This window comes from Takifugu rubripes, chromosome 17 (assembly GCF_901000725.2).
Source record: "Takifugu rubripes chromosome 17, fTakRub1.2, whole genome shotgun sequence".
NCBI lineage: Eukaryota > Metazoa > Chordata > Actinopteri > Tetraodontiformes > Tetraodontidae > Takifugu > Takifugu rubripes.
Window position 1 is genome coordinate 11,269,919 of NC_042301.1, and position 14,737 is coordinate 11,284,655.

The 14,737-nt window shown below is 42.7% G+C and overlaps 1 protein-coding gene, 1 long non-coding RNA gene and 1 other non-coding gene across 3 annotated transcripts; 1 reads left to right on the forward strand and 2 right to left on the reverse strand.

The window, feature by feature from the left end:
• Window positions 1–290: 290 nt before the first annotated feature.
• Window positions 291–1,698, reverse strand: LOC101072721 (uncharacterized). The gene is made up of 3 exons (XR_003891510.1): window positions 1,614–1,698; window positions 1,447–1,532; window positions 291–912 (listed from the first exon to the last, which is right to left on the reverse strand). It is a non-coding gene; the product is annotated as an uncharacterized protein (transcript).
• Window positions 1,699–8,404: 6,706 nt separating this feature from the next.
• On the reverse strand, window positions 8,405–9,602 carry LOC115253233 (uncharacterized). Its single transcript, XR_003891515.1, has 3 exons — window positions 9,442–9,602; window positions 9,247–9,298; window positions 8,405–8,610 (listed from the first exon to the last, which is right to left on the reverse strand). It is a non-coding gene; the product is annotated as an uncharacterized lncRNA (long non-coding RNA).
• On the forward strand, window positions 9,476–13,757 carry LOC101061207 (fascin-like). Its single transcript, XM_003972306.3, has 5 exons — window positions 9,476–10,564; window positions 12,016–12,172; window positions 12,266–12,387; window positions 12,565–12,735; window positions 12,875–13,757. The coding sequence occupies exons 1-5, from the start codon at window positions 9,733–9,735 to the stop codon at window positions 13,078–13,080; spliced, it is 1,488 nt and encodes a 495-aa protein (XP_003972355.1). The 5' UTR covers window positions 9,476–9,732; the 3' UTR covers window positions 13,081–13,757.
• Window positions 13,758–14,737: the final 980 nt, after the last annotated feature.

Genomic DNA, 14,737 nt, shown 5'->3' on the forward strand with positions numbered 1-14,737 from the left:
AATCATTTCTACACACTGCTAAAGAGTGTGTTAATAGTAATAACAAAAAATATTACAATATTACAAGTTTAAAGAAAACGGAAATAAAAGCAAGAAAGAAGAAAGAAAAGCCAAACACTGATCCCCGTCGGACATTTGAAAGTGTGACACTTAGCGGAAGTAGCGAACAGGATTTCCAGAATTAGGAGTTAATAATTATTTTGACAGCTGTCGGTAAACTAGAGTGCTGTGGAAGTAGACTGGGAATCAAAGTAAATTGGTTTCACCATATAATAACTTTTCATTTGCGGTTTTGGCAGTTTTTTTTCTATGAATCAAACTTTTATTTCATCTTTCAGAAATATTAATCCATCTTAAGCGGCAGCCCAGCCAGTGATGAATGTTTGTCATCTGTTTCATTGTGTTTAGTGTTGCAGCAGAATGATTCATAATTTATTCACAGTTTGTTACAACAGTGCATCTGTTGATCATAATTTATGAAGTACATATATATGATTTTACAATTATGGACTAACAATAATTTGTGCATTTACAAAGATGTAGTTGAATTAGATCACAAAAAAAAACCAAAAGTAAAACCAATTTGTGTTTTGATGGTATTAGGCACTTGAAATTTGGCTGAAATGTAAAAACCAAGGCATGGAAACTGAGTATAAAAGTATCCCAAAGTTCAGCATGACTTCTGTAAAGAAAACATTCATTCCACAGGAAACAGATCCAAGAAGAGTCTGAACCATAAATATGTGCACATAAGGAGGACGATGTTGCCAAACAGTTGAGAGAGGATCTATAACATCAAGACCTCTCGGCTCCTCAGAGGACGTGACGGAGACACAATGATGTCATCGGAGTCATCGGAGTCAAGTGCAGCGGCTCCACTGGATTCGGCTGTGGTTCGAAGTTCCATTTGGTCTAGAAGATGTGTAGTATGTGCACAATAACTCAAATACGGAAAATCACGGAGTATTCATAATAGCATCTTATTCAAAAGGTCTTCTGAGCTTTTTGAAAAAGAGCAGTGCACCATCTCTCTCTAACCATTTCTGGATTTTGTCCTGGAGGGGTACAAACTAGAGGACAGCCATGGCTTTTCTCCCTCACCATCTTCCCAGATGTATTTATCAGCTTGGCAACAACATAATGTATACAGCAACTAGTCATTCAAACCTCCTTTGCTTCCAGTGGAAAGTATTTAATTTGGCTCCATTTCTATGTAAATTTAAGCCTCTGTTTTGTTTTGAACAACAAAATTCAGTGTGTCTTATAAAAAATGAATGGATGATGAATAGATTAAAAGCAGGAGGGTGTAATGGAGGTCCAGTCAAACATCAAGACCTATCATTGACGGACACCTTAACGTGGCTGAATAAACAGTGTATTTACTCTACATTCTTTCTAAAACAAGGCGATCACGTGATACTACTAATAATTAACAATAATTTTCACCTGTTCTGTCAGCATGATGTACAGATTGAGCTCCTCTCTGCACTGGTGAGGCATTTCCCATCAGAGGAGGCACTGAGGACCCAAAGCTGAGGCACAAATAATCACACGCATGATGCATGGCCACATACAGTATGAGTGTGTTCGTTTCAAATCTCTCAGGTCTGTACCTCTTCATTTCGGGTGTGCAGCGGGCTAGGTGGCCCCGAAAAGCCGACTGGATCAACGTCAGGGTGACCCCATCCAGCTGCCCCTTTGTCGCTTCTACAGCCTGCAAAGGAGGAAACAAAGAGAAGGGAACAAAAGAAAAGGAAATACTCTTCAGAAGAGTTAGAATACACCGTGAGCAGGAATGATGGCTGTGTACGTTTATGTGATTTAGTGTGTGCGTGTGTGTGGATGAAACCTTGTTCTGCAGATCTTCCAGCAGATGCTTGAGCAGTGCCTCTCTGCTGAGGTGGCCTCTGAATGCTGACTGCAGCATCGCCATGTCCTTCACATTGAGTGCAGACACAGATTAAAAGAGACCAAACTCATTTTGTCTCTTTATTTCTTGATCTTTTAGCAACATACCCTTTCTCTGTGTTCCCTCCAGTTTCTCTGAATCACTACCGATGCGCCCTCTCTTTTGCTCCACTCTGCATGCAAACCTTCACCTACTCCCTCCTCTTCTGTACCGCCAACATCCTTCTCTTCTCTCTCTTCCAGCCCTGTTCCAGCCTGTGTGATGTCATCGTTCTTTGGTGATGCAGCTAAGTCAGAAGAGAGCTCAGCCTGTGCAGGTTCTATTCTCTCTTCTAGAGTTTGGATCTGTGCCATCAGCTGCTCTAACTCCATCCTGGTAAAAACAAACACAAATACAACCAGCTGCCTTTTCTGAAATTCTTTCATTGTGAGATAAACTAAAAGCAGCATATGTTCACATTAGCAAGCTGCTCTTTATTATGGTGCCAAATATGTGAGCAGAGTCACATTTGATATTTCTTTTTAGCAGCTTTGCAACACCTTCCCTGTGAAACTGGGAAGATATGGATAGAACAAATGTCTAGAATCAGCTGAACACACTTATGCTGCTGTCGTTCTTCGTCCCGCTCTTTTATCTGTTCAGCTTTCCAACGTTCTGTTTCCTTATGTAAGTCTTCTTTTTCAGTCCTCAGACGTCTCAGTTCATCACTAAAAAACAGATTCAGAAGGTGTAAAAATATAGTGCAGTGTGTGTATACATTATATATAGTAGATGTGTGTGTAAACAGTAACTGTTGTCCTCTGGCCCCAGAAATAAAAAAAAGTAGGCATTTAACATTTATTATAGCCTGAAAATAAACTTAATTATTTAAATTATATCTATTAAAGTTGCTGCTTGCTCACTCTTTATGAGACAGTGTTTGTTGAAGCTCCGCCCTCATCTTCTCCAGTTGGCTAAGAAGGTCTTTCAGGCCAGAGATCTCCTCTTCTTCCTCAGTCATCGTTCCCACGGAGAACACTGCCTCTGTTGCCATGGTAAACCCCTGCATCTCAGTGGGCATGGTCTGGACCCCCTGCTCCAATTGGCCTCTGCGTTTGGCTGTGTGGGTGTGTCTTCTGCTGTCCTCCAGCCTCTGATAGGAGGAGAGAGGAGTCGTCACGGTCGCGATAATTCTTTAAAATCTGACAGTCGGTGTTTACATGGACAGTTAGTCACGATTTCTCTCACCGTCTCAACTTCCAGCAGCTTTCTCAGCAGCCTCTGTTTACTCCATTCTCTGTAACCTAGGAGACAGCTCAGGGTTCAGCATCTCAATGGTGCATCACTCCTTATTGCAGCACGTGTGTTTATTTGAAGGATTGTTTGAAGGAAAATAATCAAAGTGTTTGAGAGTGTGTAAAGTTAAGGAACGCACCTTTGAGTCCTCCTGCAGGACTCTCCGTGTTGAGCTCCTCTCTGAGTATCGAGTTCTCCTGCTGCAGCTCCTTCAGGTTCTCGGACAGACGATGAAGCGCCGAGTTCAGCACTTTCTGCTGCCTTTGGGAGCATCGACTCTCTGCTCGACTACTGCAAATGAGGTTTAAGACGCAGACAACAAAGGACAATGTTGTACACCATGACGTGAGGAGAAATTAAAGCACCTTAAATACAAATGTCCTGTTTGAATTAAGTTAACAAACCCAGGATGTTTAAAGGAAAAGTGTCTGCTCTTGTGTGTTAGTTCTGATAGGACTGGTTTCAGGAACACATTGGAAGAGTCTTCACAGAAACTCTTAATGTGTCTGGGGATCAAATGTACGGCATCCTCGATTGCTGTAAGTTTCTTTTGTCATATAATTTTTAAAGCTGAAATCCATGTTTGTTTGTTTTTTCTTTATAAAAGAACAGAAGAAGACAAATTACATTAATTCAAAGTTCACTTCATATTAAATAAACCAGTGTTGGAACATCTGACGACTAATTTAGATCCAGTTATCTTACCCTGATCCTTTTATAATGCAACAAAATAACACAGATAGTGAAACTGATGGGCAGAAACATACTTCTTTTCTGCAGCCTCCAGAAGAATCCTCAGTCTCTGGATCTGAAATATGAGATGCAAAGATTTTCTTAGCTTTTTTTCCCCCCTGTCTTGTGTTTTGGAAAACCTGGACATGTTAACACATTTACTGCAGATGTAGACAGCAGCATTCTTTAAGGGAGACATTCTACCTCTTCAAAGTAGGTTTCAACTGTGATCTTCAGCTCATCCAGGCTGGTGGTTCTGAGCTCACTTTGTAGTTTACTGTGGAAAACAGAAAACAACCTTTATCAACTTCATGCTCATGTTAAAATCAATTAAAGCTGGGTGAGGGTAGTCATACCTCAAAGCATTTTCTTTTTCTCGACACTGCTGTTCCAGCTTCAAAATCCTCTGTTTCAGCCCATTTACAACCTGGACCACATTTAAAAGCACACACAATATGGATTTTTTTTTTTTTTTTTTTAAATCTGTGTATATTAATGTGGAGAATGAGTGTACTCACCACACTTCCATCTTTTTTCTTGTCCACTAAACTACGAGTATACTCAGATCCCTGAAGACAAAAGAAGTTTTTTAAAACCTTTAACATTTTTATCCATGAAAATTTACAGCATACTCTTACTTTTGTAGGATCCAACAGTTCTTCTATCTGTTTCTCTCTTTTGGCGTTATCCTCCTCCAGGCGGCGTAGTTTGACTTTCAGTTGCTGGTTGTCAGACTTGTGGGCCTGAAGACTCTGCAGAGTGATCAAAAACTTGCTCACACTCAAACATGCAAGTATATAGAGTACATAAATAAATAATCACAAACAGAAACTGTCAATAATCCTTCTTTAGTTTATCTGTGTATGACCTTCTTGAGGCGAATAATCTCATCGTACATGTCCTCCTTCTCTCTGTAGTCATCTGCGCTGAGGGCGACGCCTGCAAAATGAAGCAACAAATGAGCAAAAGTTTTTCAAAAAATACACACACTCTCACACGCACACACACACAGAGAGTCAGAGCACTCTAACCTTCCAAATGTGAAAAACTGAAGGGTGTTTGACAAATTAACAGATTAGTCTGTTATGTCTCATTTCAGTTTTTACTATTACAAGCTTGTTCTTTCAGCTTTTCTAGGTGGATCGTGGTGATAACATACTCAATAGGGAGTTGAAATATAATTTTTATAAAAATTTAAGTTGGCTATATTGTTCTGAGAATCTTTTAATTCACTCATTTCAGTTTTTCATTCTGACAGATCTACACTTTCAGTCTCACCGTTGGAGCCAGAGTGATTTTTGGGTTTCCTCAGGCTCGAGGTCTGTTTGAAAAGCTCTGGTGTAGCATTGTACTCTGACCGGAGCGTCTGGGATGGTTCTGAAGATGATAATACAGGCAAACATAGACAAGTATTCGTGTTGTATACAAAAAACTAGTCACACGTCAGTCACGAGAGCCACTTTCACAGAGGTGGCCATTGGGGGAGTTTGTATTTTTTGTTTGCTTTCAGTTAATGGCTTTTTATGTTAAAGCAATGATGTACTTCTCCTCACACAAAGCAGTTTTGATAAGAACAAAATTAGTCTGGATTTCTCACTTTGCTCTCTTCACCTGAACTCCATCCTCCTGAGAGCAGATACTGATATCTGCTGTGTGTGTGTGTGTGTGTGTGTGTGTGTGTGTGTGTGTGTGTGTCTTACTGTGGCCGTTGCTGGGGAATGTGAGGCGAGTCAGGCTGCTCTCTCCAGGTGTGGCCCCTCTGGAGTCCCCCAGAGAAGACCTTGGTAGTCTCCAGGCTGCCACTGCAACTCTTCTAGGTTTCCTATTCAGACTAGAGCAGTATGGAGATCCTGCAGAGGTTCAAATTAAATGTAAACCAACTTGTGATGTGAGAGTTTCCTAGAAAAACCACCAAAGAGCAGTGGAGTAGGTCTTACTAGGAGGAGGCGGCTTGCCAGAAGAACGTTTCCATTTAGTTCTCTGGTCTCTGATCTTAATATGACAATAATGGAGAGTATTAATAATATAATGAAGAGTTAAAACATTGCTGTATTAAAAAAAATAACATGTAATTTTATTTTGATTTTTTTTACCTTATCTGAAACATCAGCTGAGAAACAGAATCCATCGTCCACCTATATAGTCGACAAAATAGTTGTCAGCATGACTACAATTAAAAAGATTTTTCTAAAAAAACAACAACAATGTCAATGCTTGATGAAGCATTCAATTAATCATGTTTTAGTAACAACACAGTACAGAAAGTTATTCTTTAAACGGAATTTTAGCTTTTCCTGTTTATTATGGGTGATTTTTTAAAATATATATTATTTTTGTGGTCTGATTCCAACCAAATAAAACGGTAATTTATCAGAGATTGATGGTCACTGTCATCATAAACAGCCGCCTTTTTGCACCGACAGAAGATAAATGTGTTGTTTAAAGACAGAACCGAGGACAAAGTCAGCAGCTGTGGTCTAAAAGGGAACATGGATCGGGACCTACCAGCTCGTCGCAGTCCTCATCCGTCTGAACATCACTCACCTCCAGGGACAGCTTGGCAGTCGAGACGGACATTGCTGGAGAACAAACGTTACGTTAAGTTGGAAAACTTGGCTTTTACAGTGTGTAAACCTCTCATCTTCTGTTCCCACGCCAAACGCGCACTTCAGGTTGCCCAACCTCTTGCTAATAGTAAAAACATGAGCTACTAAGATGTTAGCTTTGCTACAACTCCAGTTTGTTGTCTCCAACACTGTGGATTTTCCGCATGATCCGCTGCTGACGGACAATGGCGGTCATAGCTGGTAAAAGACAAGGTAAAATGTTGAAGATGATTGTTTTGGCTTCAGTGTTGCAGATAGAGTCGTCTGAGCAACCAGGCAGCTGTTGTGATCTGTGGAACTAGCTAATAAAGCTCGAGCTACACCGGAATCTGCGGAAGACACCTTCAAATCAAGAGACCAACAAATAAACTAGGACGGTTTCCACGGAAATGGGAGTAAAAGTGCCGCAAAATACGATAAATTATTTCAATTCTGTCAAATTCAATTTGAGGTAGCGAGACAAATTAAATACTATGTGTTGTAATACGGTGTAAGAAAACGACAAACTTTGTGTTGAAATCTTAAGCCGCATACACACTTAGCTGTGATTAGCTTGACGAAGCTAAAACCCCAAACCACGTTGCGGCCAACCCCTGACTCATTTCTTTCCGTAGACCATTGGTCAAAGGGTATTAACAGGATCAATTAGTCCCACGCAATCATAGTACTACCTGCAAAAAATAGATGTTATTATTATTATTATGTAATTATTTTTATTTCATTTTCATTTCTGCTTCATTGTTCATAAAGATGCAAATACTGTCATGCCTTTCTGCAAAAAGGTGCATTCAGGGAGAATCTCTGGGAGAAAGTTTCTCAATTTTTATCTCAACTCTTCATCTCAAAGCAACTCTATTATCCTGCGTCTACGTGCATGACATGTTATTCGAATATCTGCCTTGAGAAAAAGTGTGCATAACGAGTTTTTAGTAAGTCTGTTTTCGATTTAAAGTCTAAAATTTCGGCAGATTATATTGGGGTTGAATTCCCCATGAGACACTTTCACAGAAAGTTAATATTTTCTTTCTCTTATGCAGTATGCAATTGCTGAAAAGACACAGAACACAGTATGCAAAGAGATAAAATATTAATGATACAAGTACATTTCTTTCAGACCATTTTCTCTGCTTCTGTTTTCTTTGTTTCTTTCCATGTTCACTATTGCCTGAGAGTCTGTCGAGAAAACTGACCTGTTGGTACTGTATCATGTTCTCAATCCAAGTGTTTACACAGGTGGTGGAGACCCACACAGTCAGGCATCACAAGGATATTTTTGCATTGCTGGACAAACAAATCCCTTGAGATCTCAAGAACAGTGACTTGGGCAATTTACTTGGAAGAGTCAGTTCAATATATTTAAGAAATTATTCTAAAAAGTCATTTTTTTCCTTCTCTAACTTTAATAAAGCTCATCAATTTCAATACACCAACTGGTTTGATGTACTGGTTGATTCTGAAGGTGTTAAATGTACTAAAAAATTTTGAAGTAATGTGTCATGCACCTAAGTTCTGCCCATGTTATTTAGCTTATTTTGTGTGGGGGAAAAATGCTCGTTCACATGCAGCATCTCTCCCACCTAGTGGGCGTCATACTATACTGCACGTACATTGCTGTTTTTAAAAAGTGTTAAGATAGATTGAAATGTGCATATATTAAACGTTATTAATAAATACAAAAAACTATGGCTCAGATTAATCAGAAAACTGTAAAACATGTTTGCCTATTTAATCTGTATTGTAACAATGTTAGTTGTGACAGAAAATTTTGAATGACTGACTTCTGCTTGGATGGATGGATGGATTCAATTTAATTCAATCTTTATTTATATGGCACTTTTCATACACTGGGCAGCACAAAGTGCCTCACAAAGGATAAAAACAACAAAGAGAAACAAGAGAATCAAGAAAAAGAACACACACAGATACACACACACACATGCATTCTCAAAGGTTCTCAGAAGGGGGCGCTCTTGTCTGCATCGGAGCAGGCGGAACTTTTCCAAATCCGCCACCCGCCACATGTGCCGTCCAACTCCAGATTTTCCAAATGGTATCCAGATTTTCCTTACTCCAACCCAGTTTTGATCCCTACACATGACAGTTAGACAAGCACCTATTTTAAGATGCGCTATTTGTTTTATCATGCAGCAGTTTTGTGAATTCCGCAACACAGAAACATGAACTGGTTTGCATAAATGTTAACACCTTCACGAAAGCTAAGACATGTATGCAAATGCCCTTCGAGCTCTAAACCTTTCACTATGACAGGAGTTCCTCAAATTGCAGGTCTGTCGAGGTCTGAACCTACTGGTCCAAGGTCTGATTGTATAGAGTCAAATACAGTTAACATTCACACGATTGTGCTGGTGGTTTAGGTTTGCTGTATAGCAGAAGATTAATGGCACCAACTTTGATTGTATTAAAGGAAAAGAGGAAGACACACCCACTCCCCCATGGGCCCAGAGAGGAAGCGTAAGTTTGTCCACACAGGTGAAACCACAAGATCAGGAAACAACTGACGCTGACAAAGGAAACTGACACCATTTCCTTGTCTGATTCCAGAAATGCAGCTTTGTTCAACGCCGCAGCCCTGATGTTTACATTTCTGACACAAACGACTTTAGCCTTTCTCCCACCTCCCATTTAGTCACATTAGGTTGAGTTCTGTCCACTATTATAGTCAGATTATTCTTAAATGTCATGCGCATGAGAAAAGATGTTCACCTTTTAGCTCGTCACCAAACTTTACATCAGGGTCTTCAGCACGCAGAAGGGCCTGAAGACAAACAGTGTTCTGTCAGAGAATGAATGGGTCAATCCATGTGGAACTGATGGTGAGCAGACTTCAATTAGAGGCGGTGTGTGTGTGTGTGGGTGGGTGGGTGGGTGTATGGGTGGAAAAAACAATAGTTGTTAGACCTGGATTGGATTATTCTTGCATTTTTGTGTTTGTATTTGTGACAGCAGGCTGGTTTTAGTTGACGGATCCTCTTATTGGGTGCGGGAAAAGCCCCGTTTTTTCGCCCCCTGCAACTCCAGCGTGGTGGGCTGGATCTGCAGTCAGGGGACGCTCATCATCATCAGTCATCACAGAGCAGCTCTCCCTCTCTGCCTCCCTCCTCAGACACCTCCACACGCACTCCCTGTCTGTCCGCTCTCTCCAATCCTCCGCAGCCTCTCTTTTCTTTTCTGACACCTTCGACAGCCATCATGTCTGCAAACGGCGCCGACGGGGACCTGCTGCAGATCCCTCTGGGGCTCATCAACAGCGCGGGGAAGTATCTGACGGCGGAGACTTTCGGCTTTAAGATCAACGCCTCAGCCAGCAGCCTGAAAAAGAAACAGACCTGGACCCTGGAGCAGACCGCCGAGGACGGCAACGCCGTGTTCCTCCTCTCCCACCTGGGCCGCTACCTCGCCACGGACAAAGACGGCAACGTGACTGCGGACAGCGAGACGCGTGGCCGGGACTGCCGCTTCGTTATCACTGCGCACGAAGACGGGCGGTGGTCTCTGCAGTCGGAGCCCCATGGCCGGTACCTCGGTGGCAGCGAGGACCGGATTACCTGCTTCGCGCAGGCTGTCTCGCCTGCAGAGAAATGGAGCGTGCACCTGGCCGTGCACCCGCAGGTTAACCTTTACAGCTTTGCGCGCAAGCGTTTCGCCCACTTAAGCGCGCAAGGGGAGCGGCAGGAGGTGTCAGTAAACCGCGACATTCCCTGGGGGGTCGATTCTCTTATAACCCTGGTGTACCGTGATCAGCGTTACCACCTGGAAACCTCTGATAACCGCTTCCTGCGCAATGACGGGACCCTGGCCACCAAGACGGACAAGGACACCAGCTTCATGTTGGAGTTCCTCTCCGGAAAAGTGGCATTCCGCGACTGCAACGGCCGCTACTTGGCGCCTGTGGGACCCACCGGCACGCTGAGGTCTGGGAAAAGCAGTCGGGTGGGGAAGGATGAACTGTTTGGCCTGGAGCGCAGCCACGCACAGGTCGTGCTGACTGCAGGTAACGAGAGAAACGTCTCCACCAGACAAGGTGAGGCTCCCGGACACACGGGGACCGTTTCACTCTTCACATGAAGTCACCGCATAGCTGGGCATGTTTAACATGCAGCTGTTGCCTGATGTGCTTATGCGCTTTGCAGGCTGGACTTATAGTCTTTATTTTCCTCACCATGTGTTCTTCATTATCGTGCCCTCACTCCTCTCCCCTCCCTTTTTTTGGCCAAGCTTAACATTTTTCTGCAGTAATTCTAGCCCCGCATTGGGGCTTCTGGTCCGGTCGAACCCTGCGCTTATGCATCTTTCTTTAACACAGAATGATGTGAAAATATAGACAGAAAATAGGCAGGGTGTTTTTGTGTGAACACAAAGGCAGAAAATGGAGGGGGACAGTGAGAGCGAGGAGGAATGACTCAGGCTGAATCTGAATTTTTTTTTGGCCACATGAAACCTCTTTGTCTGGATGACCTCAGTGACTCTGTGCTGCCACCATAACCCATTATTGAGAGTATAGTTACCCCTGTAGTCAATACACAGCAAATGCATGCAGAAAAACAGAGAGAGGGAGAGTGTGCGTGTGGGTGTGTGTGTGTGTGTGGGTGTGTGTGTGTGTGTGGGTGCATGTGTGGGGGGTCTGTGTCCGAGTGTACATTCCAGGAGAGATGGATTGTGGGAGAAGTAAGCTAATCTTTGTTTGAATTGGGCCTTTGTAGGTCAGTAACTTGGTGACTTGTGACAAGGTCTTTTATTTAAAATTCACCCTAATGTAACACACAGACACACACACACATACTCGCACATGGCCAAAATAAATCAATAACGCACATCATTTTTGGAGGACAACCCACAGGCATTTTGTTCACCCGTATTAGAAGGGGAAACAGTTCATTGTGTCAGCCAGTGAAGAGCCGTCTCACCCTGATCCACACCAGTTTATCCAAGTCCAGTTTCAGGCCTTTATAAGGATCTAGTTCGTCAGAGCTCTATCAAACCTGCCCTATATAGAAGTCTGATGAGTCCATCTATCATAGCATGAACTGTGTCACTCAAAGTGAGGAAGTCAGAGAATTATTAGATAATTAAAGATTTCATTTTAGCCTGGAGGGTCTTACTTGGTGCGCTGTTTTCACTTATCCTGCACCAGTTTCAGCAAGATTATTTTGAAGAAATGCACAAATCATTATTATGGCATTGTGTGTCTGATTACATGACAGAGACCCACAAATGTACACATCTAATACAAACTAGCTGTCCCACTGTTATCACTGTCATACCAGTAAAGCAGAAACATTTGAGGATGCCTCTGTCCTGCTGCCTGGGGTCAAAGGTCTCAGGCTCTTTATCAGGATCCTTGAGAGATTTGTCTGGTGGAGGCCTGGTTCATCAGTGGGAGCAGCAATTCCCTGGAGAATATTGGTGACATCACTCCGTCAACAGCTGGACAAGCAGAGGTTCACGGTGCTCCGTCTCTCTAACCTTTTCCAGGTATTGACCTGTCAGCCAATCAGGATGAGGAAGGGGACCAAGAAGTCTTCCAGATGGAGATGAGCCGCGAGGACAGGAAGTGTGCCTTCAGAACTGCTGCTGGAAAATACTGGACTCTGACAGCCAGTGGAGGACTGCAGTGTACTGCCTCCACCAAGTAACCACACACATGCACACACTTGTAATCCTTGGACGCTGCCACATTGAAAACCGAAATGCTGATATCTTCAATGGGGCGTTTTCGTTGCAGGTCAAGCAATGGCTTATTTGAACTGGAATGGCGTGATGGTCGAGTGTGCGTGCGTGCAGCTAATGGGAAATACGTGGTGGCTAAGAAGAATGGTCAACTGGCTGCTACTGTTGATAATGCAGGTGAGATGATGCTCTCAGAGTGCCAGGAAATACTCACCCACCCTCAAAGAGAAGAGAGTAAACACAGAATTAGGAGCATCGCATCATTTTTGTCTCTTCGTGTTTGACGATCAAACATAACTCCTTCGGGAAACAAGGGGGGCATGTTTCATTATCCCATTCATCCCTTCTGCACAGCGGAGGCTGAGCAGTTCCTGATGAAACTCATCAACCGTCCAATCATCGTCCTCCGTGGAGAGCACGGGTTCATCGGAGCTCGTAAGGCCGGAATGGCGAGTCTGGACTCCAACCGAGCATCGTATGACGTTTTCCAGCTGGAGTTCCACAATGGAGCCTATTCCCTTAAAGGTTCGCCATCTTGAGACACACAAAATCGAATACAAATCAATGGTGCCGATGGTCCCTGTTAAAATGAAGTCAAGTGCGTTCTGTTCTTCCTGTTGGTGTGCTTGAGTGCTAAGCATCATATGATTGGTGCTTGTTGCAGACTCCCAGGGGAAGTACTGGTGTGTTGGAGACGACACAGCAGTGGTGTGCAGCAACTCCACTCCTGTCCAGTTCCTCTTCCAGTTCTGCGACCTCAACAAGGTGGCCATACGGGCACTGGGGGGAAAGTACCTCAAAGGAGACCATGCTGGAGGTCTTAAGGCCAGTGCTGACTCCCTGGAGAGCGCCACACTCTGGGAATATTAAGAAAGCACAGTTGGACTTTCCTGCTGTGTGAGGGATTGTGTGTGTGTTCGTGTGAGCGTGTGTGCTTGTGTGTTTAGTGTGAAATGAAGTAGGTAAACTGGACATCATGGCAGCAAAGCACCATGGGTGTTGTTGTTTTTATTTGTGGCACTACTGGTGTAGTAACTTACAGTACTCACAATATCTAAACCTGCTCCTATTGAACCCCGGCTGTGTTTAACTCCTCTCCTTCAAACTTTAAAGCACAACATGCATTAGATAAAGGCTGTCCCTGCTCCACATTTCTGCTGTAAATAAAGCTTTCTTTGTCAGTACTCCAAAATTGTAGTCATGGGAACTTTAGTACGAATTTGTGTTAATGATTGCTGCAACTCTCCAGCTTTCCTCTCTTGATGGATTTGATTTACCTCTGTGTGTTCTCCCAACTTCCTGAAATTAGTGCATTTTTTCAGTTGTTTTATAAAGAATTCAAGCACATGTGTACGCATTCTAATGCAGAAAACATCTTTGTCCAACTTGGATTCTGTAAACTTGCACAAATCTGAAAGAACTCTGTTGCGATAAAATCTCCAACTGAGGACGAGTGGTCTTGCCTGTGCCTTCCATGTCAATTCTTTTTTGCGTGTTACCTTTTAAATTTTGAACTCCCAAATAAAGATTTTTTTCCATCTCATGGACCTTCTGATTGGTTCATTTCATTTGACTACAGTCACGTGTTCTGGGTGCGTTGTTTAAACACTAATGAATGGTTTCTCTTTTGTACCTCCATTTTGCTGAGTCATGTTGTCTCAGAGTGAATTGCAGTCACTTATCAGATCCTCTGTCATGTCAATCAGCACCAGCCTTTCTTTCTCAAATGTTCAGCGCCTGCACATTTACAACATCATCACCATCAATTCCCTTTGCAAGTGCATCAACATGCTGGCATTACCTCAGATTCTGAAAGTCTGGATGTTGCCAATTAAGCACAAGACATTTGCAGACAAGCTGAAATGCTCAAAAATGCTGAGGATACTCCTTTCACATTGGCTTCACCTTGATGCCGCCCTTTGTTCTTTCATGGCCCCTTTATTTCCAACCTGAATCAAACATAATCTTAATTTAGAGTCAGGCTTTATTTAGAGTCTTAATTTAGAGTTCCGAATGAAAAAAATCATTGTCATGCTTTGATAGGGACTATAGTGTGTAGGACACAGACTGAGAGGTCTGTATCATGTCTCCTGAGGCTTCCATGAGCCAAGAAAAGGAATTTGAAGCAGGGTAGAAGAGGAGGGAAGCAACCTACTCCACTTCCACTGTCCTCATGCAGAGATAGTTATTCATAATGTCATCGCTCAGATGTGTATTTTTATCAACACGCATCCTTTATCTCCGTTACCCGGTCTTGTTGTCATGGTAACAAAAATGGCAAGGATGGAGCTCGAAGAAGAGCAATGTTCTGAGATGTGACTGGCATTGATCAATAATCCTAAACCTCCAATACACTGATTAGCATAAAGAGGCAATATGAAATAATAATTCATCATACATACATGTTCACACCTAGTCTGTGTAAACAAACCATCAGTATCAATGAGAAAACTCACAGCAATCAGATTTCACCACTAGAAATTGCTAATATTGCACCGCAGCAGAGGAAAGGAGAAGTTGTCAAAAA

Coding starts and splice junctions, on each gene's coding strand:
- LOC101061207 (XM_003972306.3), top strand. CDS start 9,733: ATGTCTGCAAACGGCGCCGACGGGGACCTGCTGCAGATCCCTCTGGGG. Junction 12,173..12,265: donor CAGTGTACTGCCTCCACCAA/GTAACCACACAC, acceptor TTTTCGTTGCAG/GTCAAGCAATGGCTTATTTG. Junction 12,388..12,564: donor TGCTACTGTTGATAATGCAG/GTGAGATGATGC, acceptor CCTTCTGCACAG/CGGAGGCTGAGCAGTTCCTG.